Source organism: Geotrypetes seraphini, chromosome 2 (assembly GCF_902459505.1).
Source record: "Geotrypetes seraphini chromosome 2, aGeoSer1.1, whole genome shotgun sequence".
Taxonomy (NCBI): domain Eukaryota; kingdom Metazoa; phylum Chordata; class Amphibia; order Gymnophiona; family Dermophiidae; genus Geotrypetes; species Geotrypetes seraphini.
The window spans coordinates 431861484-431879713 of NC_047085.1; the positions used below are offsets into that span (position 1 = coordinate 431861484).

Consider the following 18230-nt stretch of genomic DNA (forward strand, 5'->3'; position numbering starts at 1 on the left):
AAATAGCTTTACTGGGTCAGGCCAGTGGTCCATCAAGCCCAGTAGCCTATTCTCACGGTAGCCAATCCAGGCCCCTAGTACCTAGACAAACCCAAGGAGTAGCAACATTCCATGCTACCGATCCAGGGCAAGCAGTGGCTTCCCCCATGTCTTTCTCAATAACAGACTATGGACTTTTTCTTCCAGGAAATTGTCCAAACCTTTCTTAAAACCAGCTACGTTATCCGCTCTTACCACTTGGTCATTGCCTCGGTACAGCCAAGGGAGTTCTGGCAGCTTTGACCTGATGGAGGCATACCTACACATTCCTATCTTTGCAGATCATAGGCATTTCCTTTGTTTTCATGTCCTGGAACAGCATTTTCAGTTCACGGCTCTGCCCTTTAGCCTTGCCACAGCTCCATGGACCTTCACCAAGTTGATGGTAATGGTGGTGGCACACCTTCGCAAATTGGGTTGGCTTGTCCACCCCTACTTGGATGTCTGGTGCAGCAAAGCATCCTAAAGGGATGAAGCGGAAAGAGTGGGTCAGACCGTCATGACAATCTACAGTGTCTTGAAAAAGAGCCAGTTGCAGCCTGTTCAGTCGCTGGAGTACCTGGGTGTCCGATTCGATATGGAGAAAGGCCATAGGCACGCAAACAGAAGCTTTGGAGCCAAATCTCAGCTGTCCTGGCACAACATACTCCGTTGGTCTGGGACTATCTTCAAGTTCTAGTTTCGATGGCTGCAACAATAGAAGTGGTACCTGGGCAAGAGCGCATATGCACCCCCTGCAGCACTCCCTTCTGTTTCGCTGGTCCCCGCAGAGGGACTCTCTGCATGCTCTTCTGCCTTGTATGACAGCTGCCCGCTGCAGCATGGTCTGGTAGCTCCATTCACAGTCTTTGTCTTCAGCGATGCTTCTTCAGATTGACTCTTGAACCACGCTGACAATGGATGCCAGCCTCAGGCTGGGGAGTGCATTGCGAGGACTGTCTAGTACAGGGGTGGTGGTCTCCATTTCCACGCCGTTGGTCCATCAACAGGCTGGAGCTCCGAGCCATCTGCCTAGTACTGAGGTAGTTTTAGCCCTGGCTGATGAACAAGGCAGTCGGAGTGTTTTCGGACAACACCACGGTAGTGGCTTACATCAACAGGCGAGGAGGCTCAAGGAGTGTCAGGCTCCAGAAGGTAGTGAAGGCTCTCTTCTGTTGGGTGAAAGCTCATCTTCTGGCCATTTCAGTGGCCTACATCACCAGAGTACAAAACTTGCAGGCAAACTACCTCAGCAAAGAAACTCTGGACTTGGGAGAGTGGTCTCTCTCTCCTCAGGCTTTTCAAACCATTGTCAACCACTGGGGCAGACCAACGTTTGACCTCATGGCAATGGCAAAGAACAAGAAAGCAGCCGCAGATTTGTCGGACTCACACTTATGAACGGGGGTCCTCGTTAAACCTTTGATGGTCCAACACACCCCTCATGTACATGGGAAAATGAAGAAAGAGGAGAATTGTTGGGCACAGGGAGGGAGAGAGAATTATTGAACATGGTGGTAGAAGAGTGAGGTAGAGATGAATGGAGAAGAGAGAGATGAGAGGGAGAAATGTTGGATGTGGTGATAGAGAGAACAGTGGAATGGAAGGAAAGGGATGTAAGAGGGGCCTCATGGAGGTAGGAAGAATACTAGGATCTGAGTTACATGCAAATTCAACTTAAGAATGGTTTAAAAACGGAACCCATTTGAAAGCCAGGGACTACCTTTATATATAGTGGATCCTCAAACTTGATTGGCTGGGGCTTGAGATGAATGATGGCTGAAACCTCGGTTCTACCTATATATACATTTTATATATAGTGGGTTCCCAAACCTTATTGGCTGAGGGGAATGAAGCAGGAAAGTCTGTAGGTCACCAATTTGAATTTTGGTGGGAAAGTCCATTGGTCATAGCGTACGTTGGTCAAAGCTACAACATGATAGCTGAAACCTTGGTTCTGCCTACCCAGACATGGCAAAATCCAGAAAACTGCAAAAATCATGATGCTAGCCACAGAAGCCTAAGAAAACATACAGCACATTTTCCACACACAGCTTAATTGATTTAGCATTTTATGAAAACTGACAAAAAGGTAAATTTAACTATTTTGGTGCATTTACAGTCCCCATATTTTTTTTCCCCTGATACTTTTTAATTTCTGTTTTTGAATCCCCTTTTATCATGTTGAAAGTTAAGGTGTCCTCATTTTCAACGAGATATTCGGCCAAGAGCTCTATTTATAGAAACTAGAACAATATCGGCAAGCCATTAGTTTGCTATTGATTTGCTATTGTCAAGTAATGAATGCCTTGTTGATTGGTAGGCAGAAATACTGCAGTTTCTAATATCTGATATTGCATGTTGGATCTTGCTAGTGATGAGCTGGCAGGAATGTGCATTGTATTACTATGTTTAGTATTTTGATTCTGAGTATTTTTGTTAACATAAGATATCTGTAAAAAGAAACAGATCATGTCAGTGGCTTGTTAATCTAAATTCTTTTATCTTTCTTTAGGGTCATCCAAAAGTTTGTGAAAAGCTAAAAGCCCTCATGGTGGAATGGGGAGATGACTTCAAGAATGATCCTCAGCTTAGTCTAATATCAGCTATGATAAAAAATCTTAAGGAGCAAGGTGTTATGTTTCCAGCCATTGGTTCACAGGTATGTATAATGACATAAATCAATATGCCCATATCCATACCAAGCTGTAGCAAAATATAATATACTTTTAGAATGTAAAAGTATTCATTACAAGTTAACACAGTTCTACAACTTTAATTCTATTAAAAAATTAAACATATTTGGCACCCTCTGAGATAAGAGAAATGGTGCAATTGGAGGATATCACTCGTGTGTTTGAATAATCCTGCTGATTATAGAGAACACTAGTTACTAGTTATCATTTTGTGTTTTATCCGCACTGTTTTCATTATCCTCCTTAGTATGAGGGGTGCTGAAAAGTTCTCAGCCCAACCAACCAACTTCCTAAATTTTGAGCATTATTTTGTGTTATCTTATTTTGTTAAGTTTCAATTTGCATAAACAAAATTCTATGTGTTCACATTGTTTCAGATCACTGATTGAACCATATCTATATCATTCTCTTCTTGGTTGAGTTGTGAACTTTTCAGCACCCGTTCATATATTTTTTTATAATTGTTTTTTTGTTGGCTCCTTAAAAAAATGATGCAAACTAAGCCAGGCTTCAGGGCCTGCCCAACCTATAAATGCAAAATAGCCAGAAAATGCTCTCCAGCAGGAAGACTGCTGTGAGTGTGCACTCATTTCCCTGAGGACTAGAAAACGGGACCTTTTTTTGACTGAGTGCATTAGGAAGCAGAAGAGTGGCTACTGAAAATGAAGAAAACCTGTTTAGCATTGAAGTTGGTTGACTGTGCAGTCTAGCAGATCATCTTTCTTAGATGTTGCCTTTGTCCCTTTATGCGGTGGCCTGCAGAAACTTCCTGTGTAAAAAGGGGTGCACCATACTAAACCTACTATAACCTTCACCTACTATACTATCTACTCTTTATCAAATCTAAAATGTTCAAATTACCCATTATGTATTACCTAATTTCATGACAATTTTTATGTAATCCGCCTTGAACCGCAAGGTAATGGCGGAATAGAAATCACTAATGTAATGTAAACATAAAACTTCAGAGCAAGCTTATATCCTGAATGGAATTTCTTGGTTCAGGTCCATTAGTCTGAGTCAGTGCTTACATCCAAGGGATCATCCAAGCTCCATATGTGTAGAGCAGGGGTGCCCACACTTTTTGGGCTTGCGAGCTACTTTTAAAATGACCAAGTCAAAATGATCTACCAACAATAAAAAAATTTTAAAAAACACAAAGCAACTGAAAGGTAGAGAAAATGTTAACATTCATATTCCGGGTTTTTTTCAAAGAGGTCAAGGCAGATGCAATGTCACCTCAGTAGTAACCATACAAAAATAGACAAATATACCCCCTCCCTTTTTACTAAACCGCGATAGCATTTTTTAGCGCAGGGAGCTGTGCTGAATGCTATTGCGGTTTAGTAAAAGGGAGCCATAGTGCAAAATATAGACGGCAGATATAAATTCTCAAAACGGAGACATTTTGATCACTAAATTGAAAATAAAATAATTTTTCCTACCTTTGTTGTCTGGTGATTTCATGATTCTCAGGTTGCACTTTCTTCTTCTGACTGTGCATCCAATATTTCTTCCCTTCTTTCTTCCCTCCTTCAGACCTCATTCTCTCCCCAACTTTTTCTTTCTTTCTCCCTGCCCACTACTTTCTTTGTCTCCCTGCCTCCCTTTCTTTCTCTCTCTCTCCATGCCCCCTTTCTTTCTGTCTCCTTGTTCCCCCTTTCTTTCTGTTTCCTTTCTTTCTGTGTCTCCCTGCCTGCCCCCTTTTTTCTTTCTCCCTGCCCTCCCCCAAGCCACTAGGTTTGCCACCGCCATCAGGGAACAGGCCCCCAAGCCACCGCCACCCCAAGCTCTCCCTGCAGAAGCGTCGTGCTGACCAGCATTCCGCTCCCCGACGTCAATTCTATTACAAATCTAGTAATAAACTCAATCACATACCCCATACAACCCACTATAAAACTTCTAGGAATGACAATAGACAAATGATGTACCATGCAACCACAAATCAACAAAACAATACAAATGATGTACCATACAACCACAAATCAACAAAACAATACAAAATCATTTGCAGTCATGAGAAACTTAAGGCAAGTTAGAAAAATTCTTCGACAGAACACAATTTCAGCTCTTGATCTAGTCCCTAGTCCTAGGTCTTTTAGACTACTGCAACATACTCTCCCATGCCCCACAACCATGATAAAACAACTACAAACAGTTCAAAACACAGCGCTAAGACTTATCTATTCACTGAGGAAACAAGACCACATCACGGCGGCATACCTCGATTCATACTGGCTCCCAGTACAAGCAAGAGTACAATTCAAATTCAAATTCTACTGCCTACTATTTAAAACCATAAATGGAGATAGCCTGCCTACCTAAACAACCGCCTAATCCAAACTACCTCAACCAGACACAGGAGAACTCACAAACCGTTCATGCAACCCCCAATCTGAGGCGTCAAATGAAAAAAAACTGTACGATGGCCTTCTAGCTACACAAGCAGCAAAACTAGACTACCAACTCTCCAGTTTATTGATGGTCGGCATATTAAAAATTAATAAACTTGAAACTGATAATGACTCCAGATTACAAATCGTTTAGAAAACAAATAAAAACCATCCTATTTAAGACGTCCTTGAAGACAAACTAACACCGCAAGACTCATCCCAATTCTCTGAAGCAACTTGCTCTACTCTTCAATTCTTCTGGAAATGGCCAGATAACTTCTTTTGTAATCCACCTTGAACCGCAAGGTATTGGCGGAATAGAAATCACTAATGTAATGTAATCACTGCTCACCATCCCTTTTTCCCCCCCTCCTTCCTTCCATCCATTATCCCTCCTCCTCCGTTTCCAGTACCATAAACTCTTCCCCTTTATTTAGTTCCACCCTCAGTCTGCCACTTCTTTTAACTCCCTCCTCGTCCCCCTTTCTACTTAAAAAAATTACAGCTAGTAACGGGGATTTCCTCACCTGTATGTCTTCCTCCTTCTATCCATGCCAGAAGAGTCCTTATAGCGTTTCCATCTGGAAATCATGAATCAATTTCTGCCTTTGTTACCTTCCATCGCTGAAAAAAACATTTTTGCTGCAGGGGACTTTCAGCCACGGCAGCCAATCAGAATCTGATGAAAGGGTGGGGGGAAATAATTTTTTGTCATTAATTCATGTAAGTTTATTGTGATTTAATTTTAATATTCTATGTAGATGTACTAATTATTGTGCACAACTGTAGTTTTAAAAATGAATAAAGAATTTTTTTAAATCCCAAAATAATAAATGGGCCGGATATGACCCGCGGGCCGTAGGTTGCCCATGTCTGCACTAGGGGGTGTGCAGGTATGTTGGGGGTATGCGGGATGCCCGCTCCCCGCCCGCCACCACTGCTCGCCGCCTGCTGCCACAACTCCGGGAAGGGAAGGGCCAGGCACGTGCAGCGATTGCACACTGCCAGCCCACAAGCCTTCTCTGATCTCAATTCTGACGTTGGAGAGAAGGTCCGGGCCAGCCAATCGATGACGTCGGGGGAAAGCTTGTGGGCCGACGGCGTGCAAACGCTGCATGCGCCTGGCCCTTCCCTTCCTGGAGTTGCGGCGGAAAGGAGGAACAGGCGGCGGGTAGGCAGGCTTCGGTGTGGAAGGGAGGTAGGTAGGCTTCGGTGTGTCAGGGAAGAAGGGGGCACTAACTTGGGACATAGGAAGGAGGGAGGAAGGGGGCACTAATTTGGGACATAGGAAGAATGGAGGGAGGGAGGGAATAGAAAGGGACAGTTGTTGGGCCTGAGTGTGTGAGTGAGAGGGAAAGAGATGGTGCATATGGGGAAAGGAAGAGGAAAATTGGGCATAGAGAGGAGTGAGATGCATGGGAAATAGAAGGATGAGAAGTAGAAATGTTGGATATGGTTGTGGAGAGGGAACAGAGGGATAGATTGAAGGGGATGCAAGGGGGGAGGAATGTTAAGCATAGTGATAGAAGGAGAAATGTGGCATGGTGTTGGAGAGGAATGATAGATGGGGAAATGGCATAGGGCTGGTGGGCCGTGCTGAAAAATGATCTGGGGATGAGAGAGGAAGAAAAGTTGGAGGGACAGAGAAAGATGTTGGTTGGGGAATGGAATGAGGTCTGGAGGAGAGGAAGCATGCAGGAGGCAGAAAGAAAGATTGGATGCACAGTTAGAAGGAAGTGCAGCCAGAGACTCATGACAATAATGGTAGGAAAAATGATTTTATTTTCAATTTAGTGATCAAAATGTGTCAGTTTTGAGAATTTATATCTGCTGTCTATATTTTGCACTATAGTTGTCTATTTTTCTATAGTTTTTACTTAGGTGACATTGCATATTTTAAAGTTATCTGCTTTGACATCTTTTGAAAAAATCCTGAATATAAATACTGTAATTAACATTTTCTCTGCATACAGTGTGCTTTGTGTTTGTGGTTACCATTATGTATTAATAAGATTATATTGTGTCTATATGAAAAATGGATGGAAGAAATTGCATTACAATTAGTATTATTATTATGGGGTGGTGTCTGGGGAGAAGTTTTAGGCGGAGTTTGAGCGGAGATACTCGTTTGATATTTGTTAGTCTTAGGGGGTACTTGGCTTGAAAAGGTTAAGAAACGCTGTCCTAGAGTAGATTCCCACAACATTAAGACATGAAACTTGTTCCTCCAATACCAAATGGAGGGTGGAGAGTCTTATAACCAGTGGCTGAGGATATACTTTTCCTCCTAGAATATAGCTTTTACTCAAAAGCAGATCCCTCCTCCCCCCCACCCCCTGAGAGTGACCATTCAGGAATCCCACTGAAAGAAACACCATACCCTCCAGATGAAATGGGAAGTTATGGTCAAATAAAGTATGTAGATAAGTCTGCACTGCCTGCCAAAAAGTCTGAATTTTCGAGCATAACCAGAGTCCATGCCCAAATGAATTATCCCCCTCTTGACATTTAAGACATAAATGTATACAGAGATTCTCCCAAAATGAAAAGCTTGCTTCTGTGAAATATAAGCGCAGTGTATTGTACAAAAGTGATATTCCTGGAGTTCTGTACTGTGAACTGTGTGTGTGTGTGTGTATAGCCAAAGCAACAATAGATATCAGGGAAGTGAGCCGGAGCCCATCGCCCAAATCTCTCCACCACTGGTCTAAGATTATCTGATAATCCTGACGCCACTGAAGCTTTTCTAATAGCTTCCGATACTGGGAGACCGAAAGCCAGTCCCATCAGTCATCAGTGAAAAAACAAAAAGTGTGTTTTTAAAACCTTTAGATATCACACCAGCAGGCAAAGAAGCAAAATAACGTGCCAACTGTAGGTAAGCATAATAATTTGTGGGGCTAAGGGACCAATCTGCCTGAAGTTTCTGAAAGGAACTGAGTGAACCATCATCCACAACCACTTGATCTAGATATTGAAGGCCTGTATAAGGCCAGCATTTAAACACAACATGGTCCAGACCAGGACTAAAAGCTTGATTACCCACAATCAGTAGAAGAGCGGTACAAAAAAGATCTTGGCGCCACGCCTGACAAAGAGAGTGAATTAAACAACTATGCAATACAGATCTAGGCATCACATTATGTGCATATGCAGTAAGTATCGAAGGTGCAATGGGAAAAAAAATAATCTTCATGGAGTTTCTTTTATTTTTATTTCTAAGAACTGTTGTAAGCTTCAGCAGGATATCAAATTTTAATAAACACAAACATTTTACATGAAATCTCTTGTTCAGAAAATGTCTTTCTCTCTCTGAGCCGAAAATGTTTTTCTCTAAACAATATATTCCCTCAGAACATCTAAGCTTTTACTGACATATCTCCAATGACCTCATGGAGAAAAGGAAATACATGGTGGTTTTGACATAGTCTCTCGAATATCAGCAGTATCCGTTGCCATGCGTCGACAGGCATGGCTTAGAATCTCTGACTATGATACCAATGTGCAGGATTGCCTTTCCAACATTCCCTGCATAGGAGACAACCTGTTTGGAGACTGTATAGAGCAGTGGTCTCAAACTCGCAGCCTGGGGGGCCATATGCGGCCCGCCAGGTACTATTTTGAGGCCTTCGGATGTTTATCATAATCACAAAAGTAAAATAAAACAGTTTCTTGATCATGTGTCTCTTTAGCTATAAATTACAATATTATTATTAAGACTTAGCCAAAAGGAAAGATTTATAAACCATAAATAGTTTTACCTCATGCAAAATTGTCATTTCTTTAATAAGACATTAACTATTTTTTCTGAGGCCCTCCCCTACCTACAAATCCAAAATGTGGCCCTGCAAAGGGTTTGAGTTTGAGACCACTGGTATAGAGGAAGCTATACAAAAAATTAAAAAACATGAGAATTGCATGACCAATGTATCTTCTAAGTCTATGTGAATTCGAGTGTCCAAGAAATACTCCACCATCTTTATGGTCTCTCTGGGAATTCTAGGGCCTTTCTGGGAACCCTATTAGCACTGTTGGAGAAGAACAACTGGCTCTGCTCTTTGGATCTCAAAGAAGCCTACACATACATTCCCATCCTCCCAGCTCACATGAAATATCTTTGCTTTTGAATGGGAACACGCAACTTCAGTACAAGGTGCTTCCATTTGGACTAGCTTCGGCACCCAGAGTATTCACAAAATGTTTAGTGGTAGTGGCTGCAACCCTCCGCTCATGCGGTTTCCACGTGTTCCCTTATCTGGATGACTGGTTGATCAAGGCTTCAATGTCTCATCAATATCAACAAGCCATGAATTCAACAGTGTGTCTCTTAGAGCTTCTTGATTTGCAGTCATTTACGAGAAATCCCATCTCCAACCCACTCAAAGAGTACATTGGTGCACTTTTGGACACAATTCAGGCTCATGCCTTTCTACCACAGCAAAGGTTCCACACTACTCCGGATCTGTCACAAAGTCTTCTGTCTCTGGAGCATAACTACATGTCAAATGCTATATCTTCTCGCAACATGGCATCTACTGTTTATGTGACCCAATTTGCAAGTCTACATCTCAGGGAACCTTAGTGGACACTCCACCCAGTGGTCTCAAGCCACCAGAACACTTACTGAGTGCGGGATTTGGCATCTCCACTCAACATGGCTGCTTTAAATCAATAACTCACACAACTGTATACATTTTCAATTAAATATTTATTCAATTTCTATTAAAATGGCAATTAGTAATAACTGCAGCTATTTCCATAATTAAATTCTACAAAAATATATTTTATATTTGTGGAGGGACAAAGTTCTCACAACAAGACTTTACTTCATGTCTCTGTGGAGAAAAATCTGCAAGTGCAAAGGCTGGACACCCTCTTATATGCTATCAAAATAGCTGTGGTACGTCATCTCTCCAGTCCTTGGTTAGAGCATTTCCATATAAGGCATACAGAAGGCAGGACTATTCCTACGCGTGATCTAGACCAGTGTTTTTCAACCTTTTACACCTATGGACCGGCAGAAATAAAAGAATTATTCTGTGGACCGGCATCGGTCCGTGGACCGGCGGTTGAAGAACACGGGGCTAAGTCAGGGGCCAAACCATGTCCTTCTCTACCCAATCTCCACCCCAGACCCCACCCCCATAATAGTACTAATTGCACCTTGCACATCCCGTGCCTCATCTGGAAGCTTTCCTTCTGACGTTGCAACGTCGGAGAGAAGGCTTCCGGTTCAGGCGCATGATGCCCGTAGGAGCCACTGCCCGTGGCTTTGTGCACTGAATCAGTTAGGAAGAGGGAGCTGGCTCGAAGATAATGCCGCATTGATCGCACCGTGGACCGGCGGTTGAAGAACACTGTTTTGGGCCTGATGCACGTGCTGGCCCTGTGGACCGGCAGGAAATTTCTGTGGACCGGCACTGGTCCATGGACCGGTGGTTGAAGAACACTGATCTAGACAAAGACATTCCTGAGCTTTGAAACAATGCTTTTCTAAAACACATTATAAAGAAAGTATCAAATTATAGAAATACTAGTCTTATAGCCCGTTACATTAACGGGTGCTAGAATATATGTGTGTGTGTCTGTCTTTATTTCTTTCTCTCTCTCTCCTTAGCCGCTTTCTTGCTTTCTGTCTTTCTTTTTCCTTGGCTGTCCATCACCACCCCTTGCCTGCTCCCCCTGTCCATTGTCCCTTCCTTTTACCTCCCCTGTGTCCACCACCATCCCTTCACTGCTCTCCTTATACAGCAGCATCCCTTCTCCCTTTGTTTTACCTCCCCCCTGTCCATCAGCACCTCTTTCCTTCTCCCCCTGTCCAGCAGTAGGTGTCCTTTCCTTTTTATCCTCCTCCTTCTTATCCCTATGTTACACTTACCTTGCTCTGCCCCTGATCAGAGGTTCCCGCCCAGTTGCACCCATTGGAAAAGTTCCCTCTGCCGCATCCCACACCCCTCCTGACGCGACTCCCGCTGTCTTTCTTTCTGTCTGTCTCTGTCCCTGGCCCCCTTTGTCTGTCTTTCTGTGTATCTCCCTGCCCCTGTGTTTTTCTTCTTTTCTTTCTGTCTCCCTTCCTCCCTCTGTCTGTCTGTCCGAAGCAGCATTCCCTCCCCCTCCATTTCCCTCCCCCCACACCAGTTCCCTGTGCACCTGCCCCTGTGTCTTTCTTCTTTTCTTTCTGTCTCCCTTCCTCCCTCTTGTCTGTCTGTCCAAAGCAGCATTCCCTCCCCCCACACCAATTCCCTGTGCAGCAGCATTAGTGTTTCCTCTACCCCAAACAATGCAAGATCCTCACTTAACAGGATTGAAAATCCAAATTGGTAGAAATCAATAAAAATTGTTGAACAAAGATGACAGACCAACTTGTGTCATTCTTCACATTTCTTTATTTGAATAATCTTGCTCCGATGCTATAATGCCCGACGGGACCCGTTTCGCCAACACTGGCTTTTTCAAGGGTTCCAGCAGGGAGCACTCATTTTTTGGAGTTGTCCTATTCACCTCACTTTCTATCTTCAAGAACTTTTTGCTTTAGTGTTTCCTCTACCCCCCTTTCCCTTCCCGCGGTCATGACTACAAACGCGGTCCCGAGTCCTTTGCCGCCCCCCACTTCCCTTCCCGCGGGCCCGACTACACATAGCGATTCAAGCAGCGTGTGCAGCAGTCTTCACACGCTGCTTCGGGTCCTTCTACTGCCCTGATTTACTCTGGCACGTCCCTGATGACATCATCAGAGACACGGCAGAGCAAATAAGGGCAGTAGAAGGGCCCGAAGCAGCTTGTGAAGACTGCTGCACACGCTGCTTAAATCGCCAGTCTGGCCCGCGGGAAGGGAAGGGGGGGTGCGGCAAAGGACTCGAGTCCCAGGCAGCGGAAAGTTGCTGGGCTCCTCGGTGGGGGCGCTGAGCGGCTGCGATCCCTCTCCTCCCAACCCTCCCCCCCCCCCCCGGAGGAACGGAGATCGGCGGCTAGTTGCGGTCCCGGCTTGTGGAGGCAATCGGCGGCTGGTAACGTCTAAGCGCTCATGCGCACTCCTGCAACCACAGATCTACTGATCACGGAAGCACGCAAATAGGAGTGCGCATGTGCGGCTAGCCTTTTATTATATAGGATTTAGATATATTTCTGTAAAGAAAATAATAAACTCTTAAACAGCTTATAAAGAACTAAAATATACTAAGGGAAATAGAAAATATGTACTGTATTGGGAAATACACAAAATCATATGATATGTACTCTTAAAGAATGAATCAAAGAAGCTCTCTGACCCCACTGTCTTAGTGCTGGATTGTAATGCAAGTTAATTAGCCCTCATCTGTCCATTGTTTACTAAAGAAATATAAAACATGTGAGTTCATGGCAGTCAATCAGCTAGCACGGTGTTCTTCAACCACTGGTCCGTGGACCAGTGCCGGTCCACAGTGCCAGCACGTGCATCAGGCCTAAAACTGTGTTCTTCAACTGCCGGTCCACGGTGCAATTGATGCGGCTTTATCTTCAAGCCAGCTCCCTCTTCCTCACTGATTCAGTGCACAAAGCCACGGGCAGTGGCTCCTATGCGTGTCCTGCGCCTGAACCGGAAGCCTTTTCTCTGACGTTGCAATGTCAGAGGGAAGGCTTCCAGATGAGGCATGGGACGTGCAAGGAGCCGCTGCCCACAGCTTTGTACACTGAATCAGTGAGGAAGAGGGAGCCAGCCTGAAGATAACACCGGGGGTGGCATAAACTGGCCAGGCGGGAGCAGGCCAGTAGGTAAAGCATAGCATGGAGGGAGGAAAACAACAAAGGTAAGGAGAATGATTTTATTTTTGAATTTAGTGATTGAATTATGTCAATTTTGCGAATTTACATCTGCTGTCAGTGTGCTTTGTGTAGTTTAATTTTGTGGTTATTCATTATGTGTTGTTAATAAGATTATATTGTGTATTTGTGAAAAATGAATGGAAAAACTAGTGTTACAATTAGTACTATTATGGGGACGGGGTCTGGGGTGGAGATTGGGTAGAGATGGGCGGGGTCTGGCCCAAGACTTAGTCCAGTGTTCTTCAACTGCCGGTCCACAAAATAATTATTTTATTTCTGCCAGTCCATAGGTGTAAAAAGGTTGAAGAACACTGAGCTAGCGTCTCTACATGGGCAGGAGCGAAGGAAAGTCACGCCTGCTGCTATTCACCGCTGGACCACCAGGAATACTAAAGATATGCAGGGGAGGCGGGAGGGAGGTAGAAATTCTTACATTTGGCTGGGACAGGAGGCAGGAAGGATCCCTCCTGTCCCGGCCACTGCTGGACCACCAGGTCTCATGGCAGGCCTGCAACAGGTTCGGGAGGGGGCGGGTTAGCGCTGACCCAAATATAAACCGAGACCCCCCATTTTTGGCCCAAAAATCTTGGTTTATATTCAGGTATATATGGTACATTGGTTCCCAATACACTACTTTTTTAAAAAAATTATTAATGCTTACTCATAAGGCTTATTATTTAGGTCTCACTTTTCTTTCTTGTCTTCCAAAAAATCCCTTATGTACCCTTCCGCACCTTGCGCTCCCTGGATTCTAACTTTATCCCAGGACAAGCAGGCAGCATATTCTTGACTGATGGGTGACGGCACCGACGGAGCCCCGGTACGGACAATTTTAGAGTGATTGCACTCTAAGAACTTGGAAAGTTCTGGTAGGCCGCACCGCGCACGCGCGAGTGCCTTCCCGCCCGACAGAGGCGCGCGGTCCCCAGTTTCTTAGTTTCCGCGGAGCTAAGAAGACGCGTTTTCTCAACGGCTGTTGAGGAAAATTTTTTCGATCTTCCCGCTCGCGTAAACCTTTGCTTTAATAAAGGTTTCTTTATTTCTTTCTTTCTTTTTCTTTTCTAAAAAAAAAAAAAAAAAAACTTAATTGTTTTTCTTTCATTTTTCGTTTCGCCCCGGCGGGGCCTGTTGCCACAATCGAAGCCTCGGCTTTCGATTTGGCAGAGGCTGTCTTTACTTTCATGCCCCCTCAGCCCGGGTTTAAAAAGTGCCAGCGGTGCGCTAGGCCAATCTCGCTGACAGACCCGCATAACTGGTGTCTGCAGTGTCTTGGTCCCGACCATCAAGCGTCCACTTGCACCCGCTGTGCAACTTTGAAAAAACGAACTCTTAAAAACCGCCAAATCCAGCAGCGGTTGCTTTTCGGTGCCGAGATGTCCGATTCCAACGTACCGGCACCGACATCGATTACATCTCAATCGGCACTGACTTCATCGACACCGCGCGATACCGCACCGGCGTCGCATCCAGCAGGTAAGCCGGCTAAGAAGCCTTCCCCGCTGGAGCGTCCTCCGGTCTCTACTGCAGTGAGTCCAATCCTGCCGACCTCGAGGCACCCACGGAAGCGCTCCGCTCCGATTGAAGTTAGCCCCTCGACATCGGGTTCTTCGTCGGAGTGTCGAGCGGCACCCAAGGTACCGCAAAAGAAAAAAGCGGTACCGGTGCCTTCACTGGACGAGCGTATTGCCGCCGTTCTGCAGGTACAGCTGAGAGAGCAACTCCAACAGCTACTGCCTGCTCTTTTGCCCCAGAACCTTCCAGTTCCGGTACGGTCTGAGCCACCGGTACCGATAGTGGAACGCCCTCTTTTATCGGCATCCACTTTGTCGGTACCGGGTCTTACCACCTCATCGACTTCGATGCCGGTTTTAGCTCCAGAGCCTAAATCTCACCACCAGGCGGTACAAACCTCGGTACCAGCACAACAGGTTGCATCGCCTGGTACCGTATCCATGAGGTCGGGCAAGTCCACCCATAAAACCCGACACCTGGAACCCTCCACACCAGAGTCTCGACACCATGGCTCTCAGGTTAGGGATCCTGATTTGTGGGGTGATTCTGAAGAGCCCTTTCTATCTGAAGGTGAATGCTCTTCTGATGAGGAGGAACGCCTTGTTACCAATCCCTCTTCTCATCCAGATTCCACATCTTTTCCTTCTTTTTTAAAGGAAATGTGTGAATCCTTGTCTATTCCCTTGGAGGCTGAGTCAAAGAAATCTAAGGCATTTCTTGATGCATTGGACTTTGACCAGCCTCCAAGGGAATTTCTTAAACTTCCTCTCCATGATATATTGAGAGAAAAGTTTTATAAAAATCTTGAGACTCCCCTGACTGTCCCTGGAGCCCCTCGAAAACTGGACTCTTTATACAGGGTGATACCTATTCCTGGGTTTGATAAACCCCAACTCCCGCATGAGTCTCTTTTAGTGGAATCCACTTTAAAGAAATCAGCGGGAGCTAATGTGTATGCCTCAGTCCCTCCTGGCAGAGAAGGAAAATCAATGGACAAATTTGGCAAGCGGTTATATCAAAACGCCATGCTAGCCAACAGATCAGGAAATTATGCTTTTCATTTCTCATTTTATTTAAAGCATTTAATCCAAACAATTTCTACCTTTGAGAAATATCTGCCTGATCGCAAAAAATCTACTTTTAACACCTGTACCTCCTCTCTTCTCCAGTTGAGGAAGTTTCTAGTAAGATCAATTTATGACACCTTTGAATTGACTTCTAGAGCCACGGCTATGTCAGTGGCTATGCGCAGGTTGGCATGGCTCAGGGTCTCAGAACTGGAGGTAAACCACCAGGACCGTCTAGCAAATGCACCTTGCTTAGGGGATGAGCTGTTTGGTGATTCCATGGATTCCACCACACAGAAGCTATCGGCGCATGAGACACGTTGGGATACTCTCCTAAAGAATAAAAAGAAGACTCCCCCTACTAGGCCTTTCCGTCAACAATCGGCCTACCAACGCCGCTATGCTGCTCGCCCCTTGCCTCAGGCTACTCAACAGCCTAGACGTCAACGACAGCAACAACAACGTCAACCTCAGAGGCAGGCGCAACAACAACAGAAACCTCCACCACCTCAAAAGTCTACTCAACCCTTTTGACGTGTTTCTCCTGAGCATAGCCAATATTACACCATCTGCCCATCTTCCCCAACCGATAGGAGGGCGCCTGACCCATTATCTCAGCCGTTGGGAGATCATTACATCCGACCAATGGGTCCTCAACATCATCCGCCATGGCTACTCTCTCAACTTCCAGGCTCCTCCCGATCAAAGTCTACCAAAAGAGTCTGCTTTGAACACTCATCAATCCTCTCTCCTGATACAAGAGGTTCAATCCCTCCTTCTTCTAAACGCCATAGAAGAAGTTCCTCTAGACCAGAAAGGACAGGGATTTTACTCCCGTTACTTTCTAGTTCCAAAGAAAACAGGAGATCTCAGGCCCATTTTAGATCTTCGAGATCTCAACAAATGCTTGGTCAAGGAGAAATTCAAGATGCTTTCTTTAGCAACTCTTTATCCTCTTCTCAATCAGGGCGAATGGCTATGCTCCCTCGACCTCAAGGAGGCTTACACTCATATTCCCATCCATCTAGCCTCCAGACAGTATCTCCGCTTCATGATCAATCACTGTCATTACCAATACAAAGTTCTCCCCTTCGGACTTGCTTCATCTCCAAGAGTGTTCACCAAATGTCTGATTGTGGTGGCTGCTTTCCTTCGTTCACATCATCTGCAAGTTTTCCCTTACCTGGACGATTGGTTGATAAAGGCCAATTCTCCTCAAACAGTGCTACTGGCCACCAATCAAACCATCTTGTTCTTACAGATTCTGGGGTTCGAGATCAATTTTCCCAAATCTCATCTCATCCCAACTCAGAGGCTTCAATTCATTGGAGCGGTACTGGACACGATCCTCATGAGAGCATTCCTGCCATCCAACCGGCTCCACACTCTTCAAGTTTTGTGTCAACAGGTTCTTCCTCAAACTTCCATCTCTGCCAAACAAATGATGATACTATTGGGACACATGGCTTCAACAGTGCATGTCACCCCTCTGGCACGTCTTCACCTGCGCACACCTCAATGGACCCTTGCTACCCAGTGGTCCCAAGCGACAGATCCTTGCTCACGTCACATATCTGTGACATCATCTCTTCGTCAGTCTCTACAATGGTGGTTGGTATCCTCAAATCTATCCAGAGGTCTTCTGTTCCATCTACCTCCTCATCAACTAGTCATCACAACCGATGCCTCCCCGTATGCTTGGGGAGCTCATTTGAACGAGTTCCAAACTCAAGGCCTTTGGACAGCCCAGGAAAAGAAGCATCACATCAATTTCCTGGAACTCAGAGCGATGTTTTATGCCCTCAAGGCTTTCCAACATCTTCTCTTCCCTCAAAGTCTCCTCCTGTGCACAGACAATCAGGTGGCGATGTACTACATCAACAAGCAAGGTGGAACGGGTTCTCGCCTCTTGTGCCAGGAAGCCCAGAAAATCTGGACTTGGGCCATAAATCATCATCTATTCCTGAAAGCGATTTACATTCAGGGAGAAAAGAATTCCTTAGCAGACAAACTCAGCAGAATTCTCCAACCTCACGAGTGGACACTCGATCCTGTAACTCTACAGTCCATCTTCGCTCAATGGGGCACTCCTCAGATAGACCTCTTTGCAGCTCCTCACAATCATCAGCTGCCCCACTTCTGCTCCAGACTCTACTCGCCTCACCGTCTGGCAGCGGATGCGTTTCTCCTAGATTGGTCAGATCTGTTCCTGTATGCTTTCCCTCCTCTGCCTCTCATGTTGAGGACCTTGTTCAAGCTCAAGAGGGAACGAGCCACCATGATTCTGATTGCTCCGAGGTGGCCCAGGCAACATTGGTTCTCCCTTCTACTTCAACTCAGTTCCAAGGAACCTTTTCTTCTTCCACTGTTTCCTTCTCTGCTTACACAGCATCAGGAAACCCTTCTACATCCCAACCTCCAGTCTCTGCACCTGACAGCTTGGTATCTCTCGGGCTGACTTCGAGTGATTCGCTTTTGTCTCAGCCTGTTTGTTCAATTCTGAATGCCTCCAGGAAGCCGGCCACTCTGCAATGTTACCATCAGAAGTGGACACGTTTTTCTTCCTGGTGTCTTCTTCATCATCATGATCCCACTTCCCTTGCAGTGGAGACCTTATTGGACTATCTTCTTTCACTGTCAGACTTTGGTCTCAAATCCACTTCAATCAGAGTCCACCTCAGTGCTATTGCGGCTTTTCATGAGCCAGTCCATGGAAAAATCCTCTCAGCTCATCCCTTGGT

General features: G+C 45.2%; 1 protein-coding gene across 5 annotated transcripts in view; it reads left to right on the forward strand.

Annotated features, from left to right (window-relative positions):
* STAM (signal transducing adaptor molecule) overlaps positions 1-18230 on the forward strand; it is a 149562-nt gene that overhangs the window by 46854 nt on the left and 84478 nt on the right. For all 5 annotated transcript variants that reach the window (XM_033931287.1, XM_033931284.1, XM_033931286.1 and 2 more), the window contains one exon: positions 2534-2680. In XM_033931287.1, the coding sequence (XP_033787178.1) occupies positions 2534-2680 (147 nt within the window). The remainder of the gene's footprint in view (positions 1-2533; positions 2681-18230) is intronic.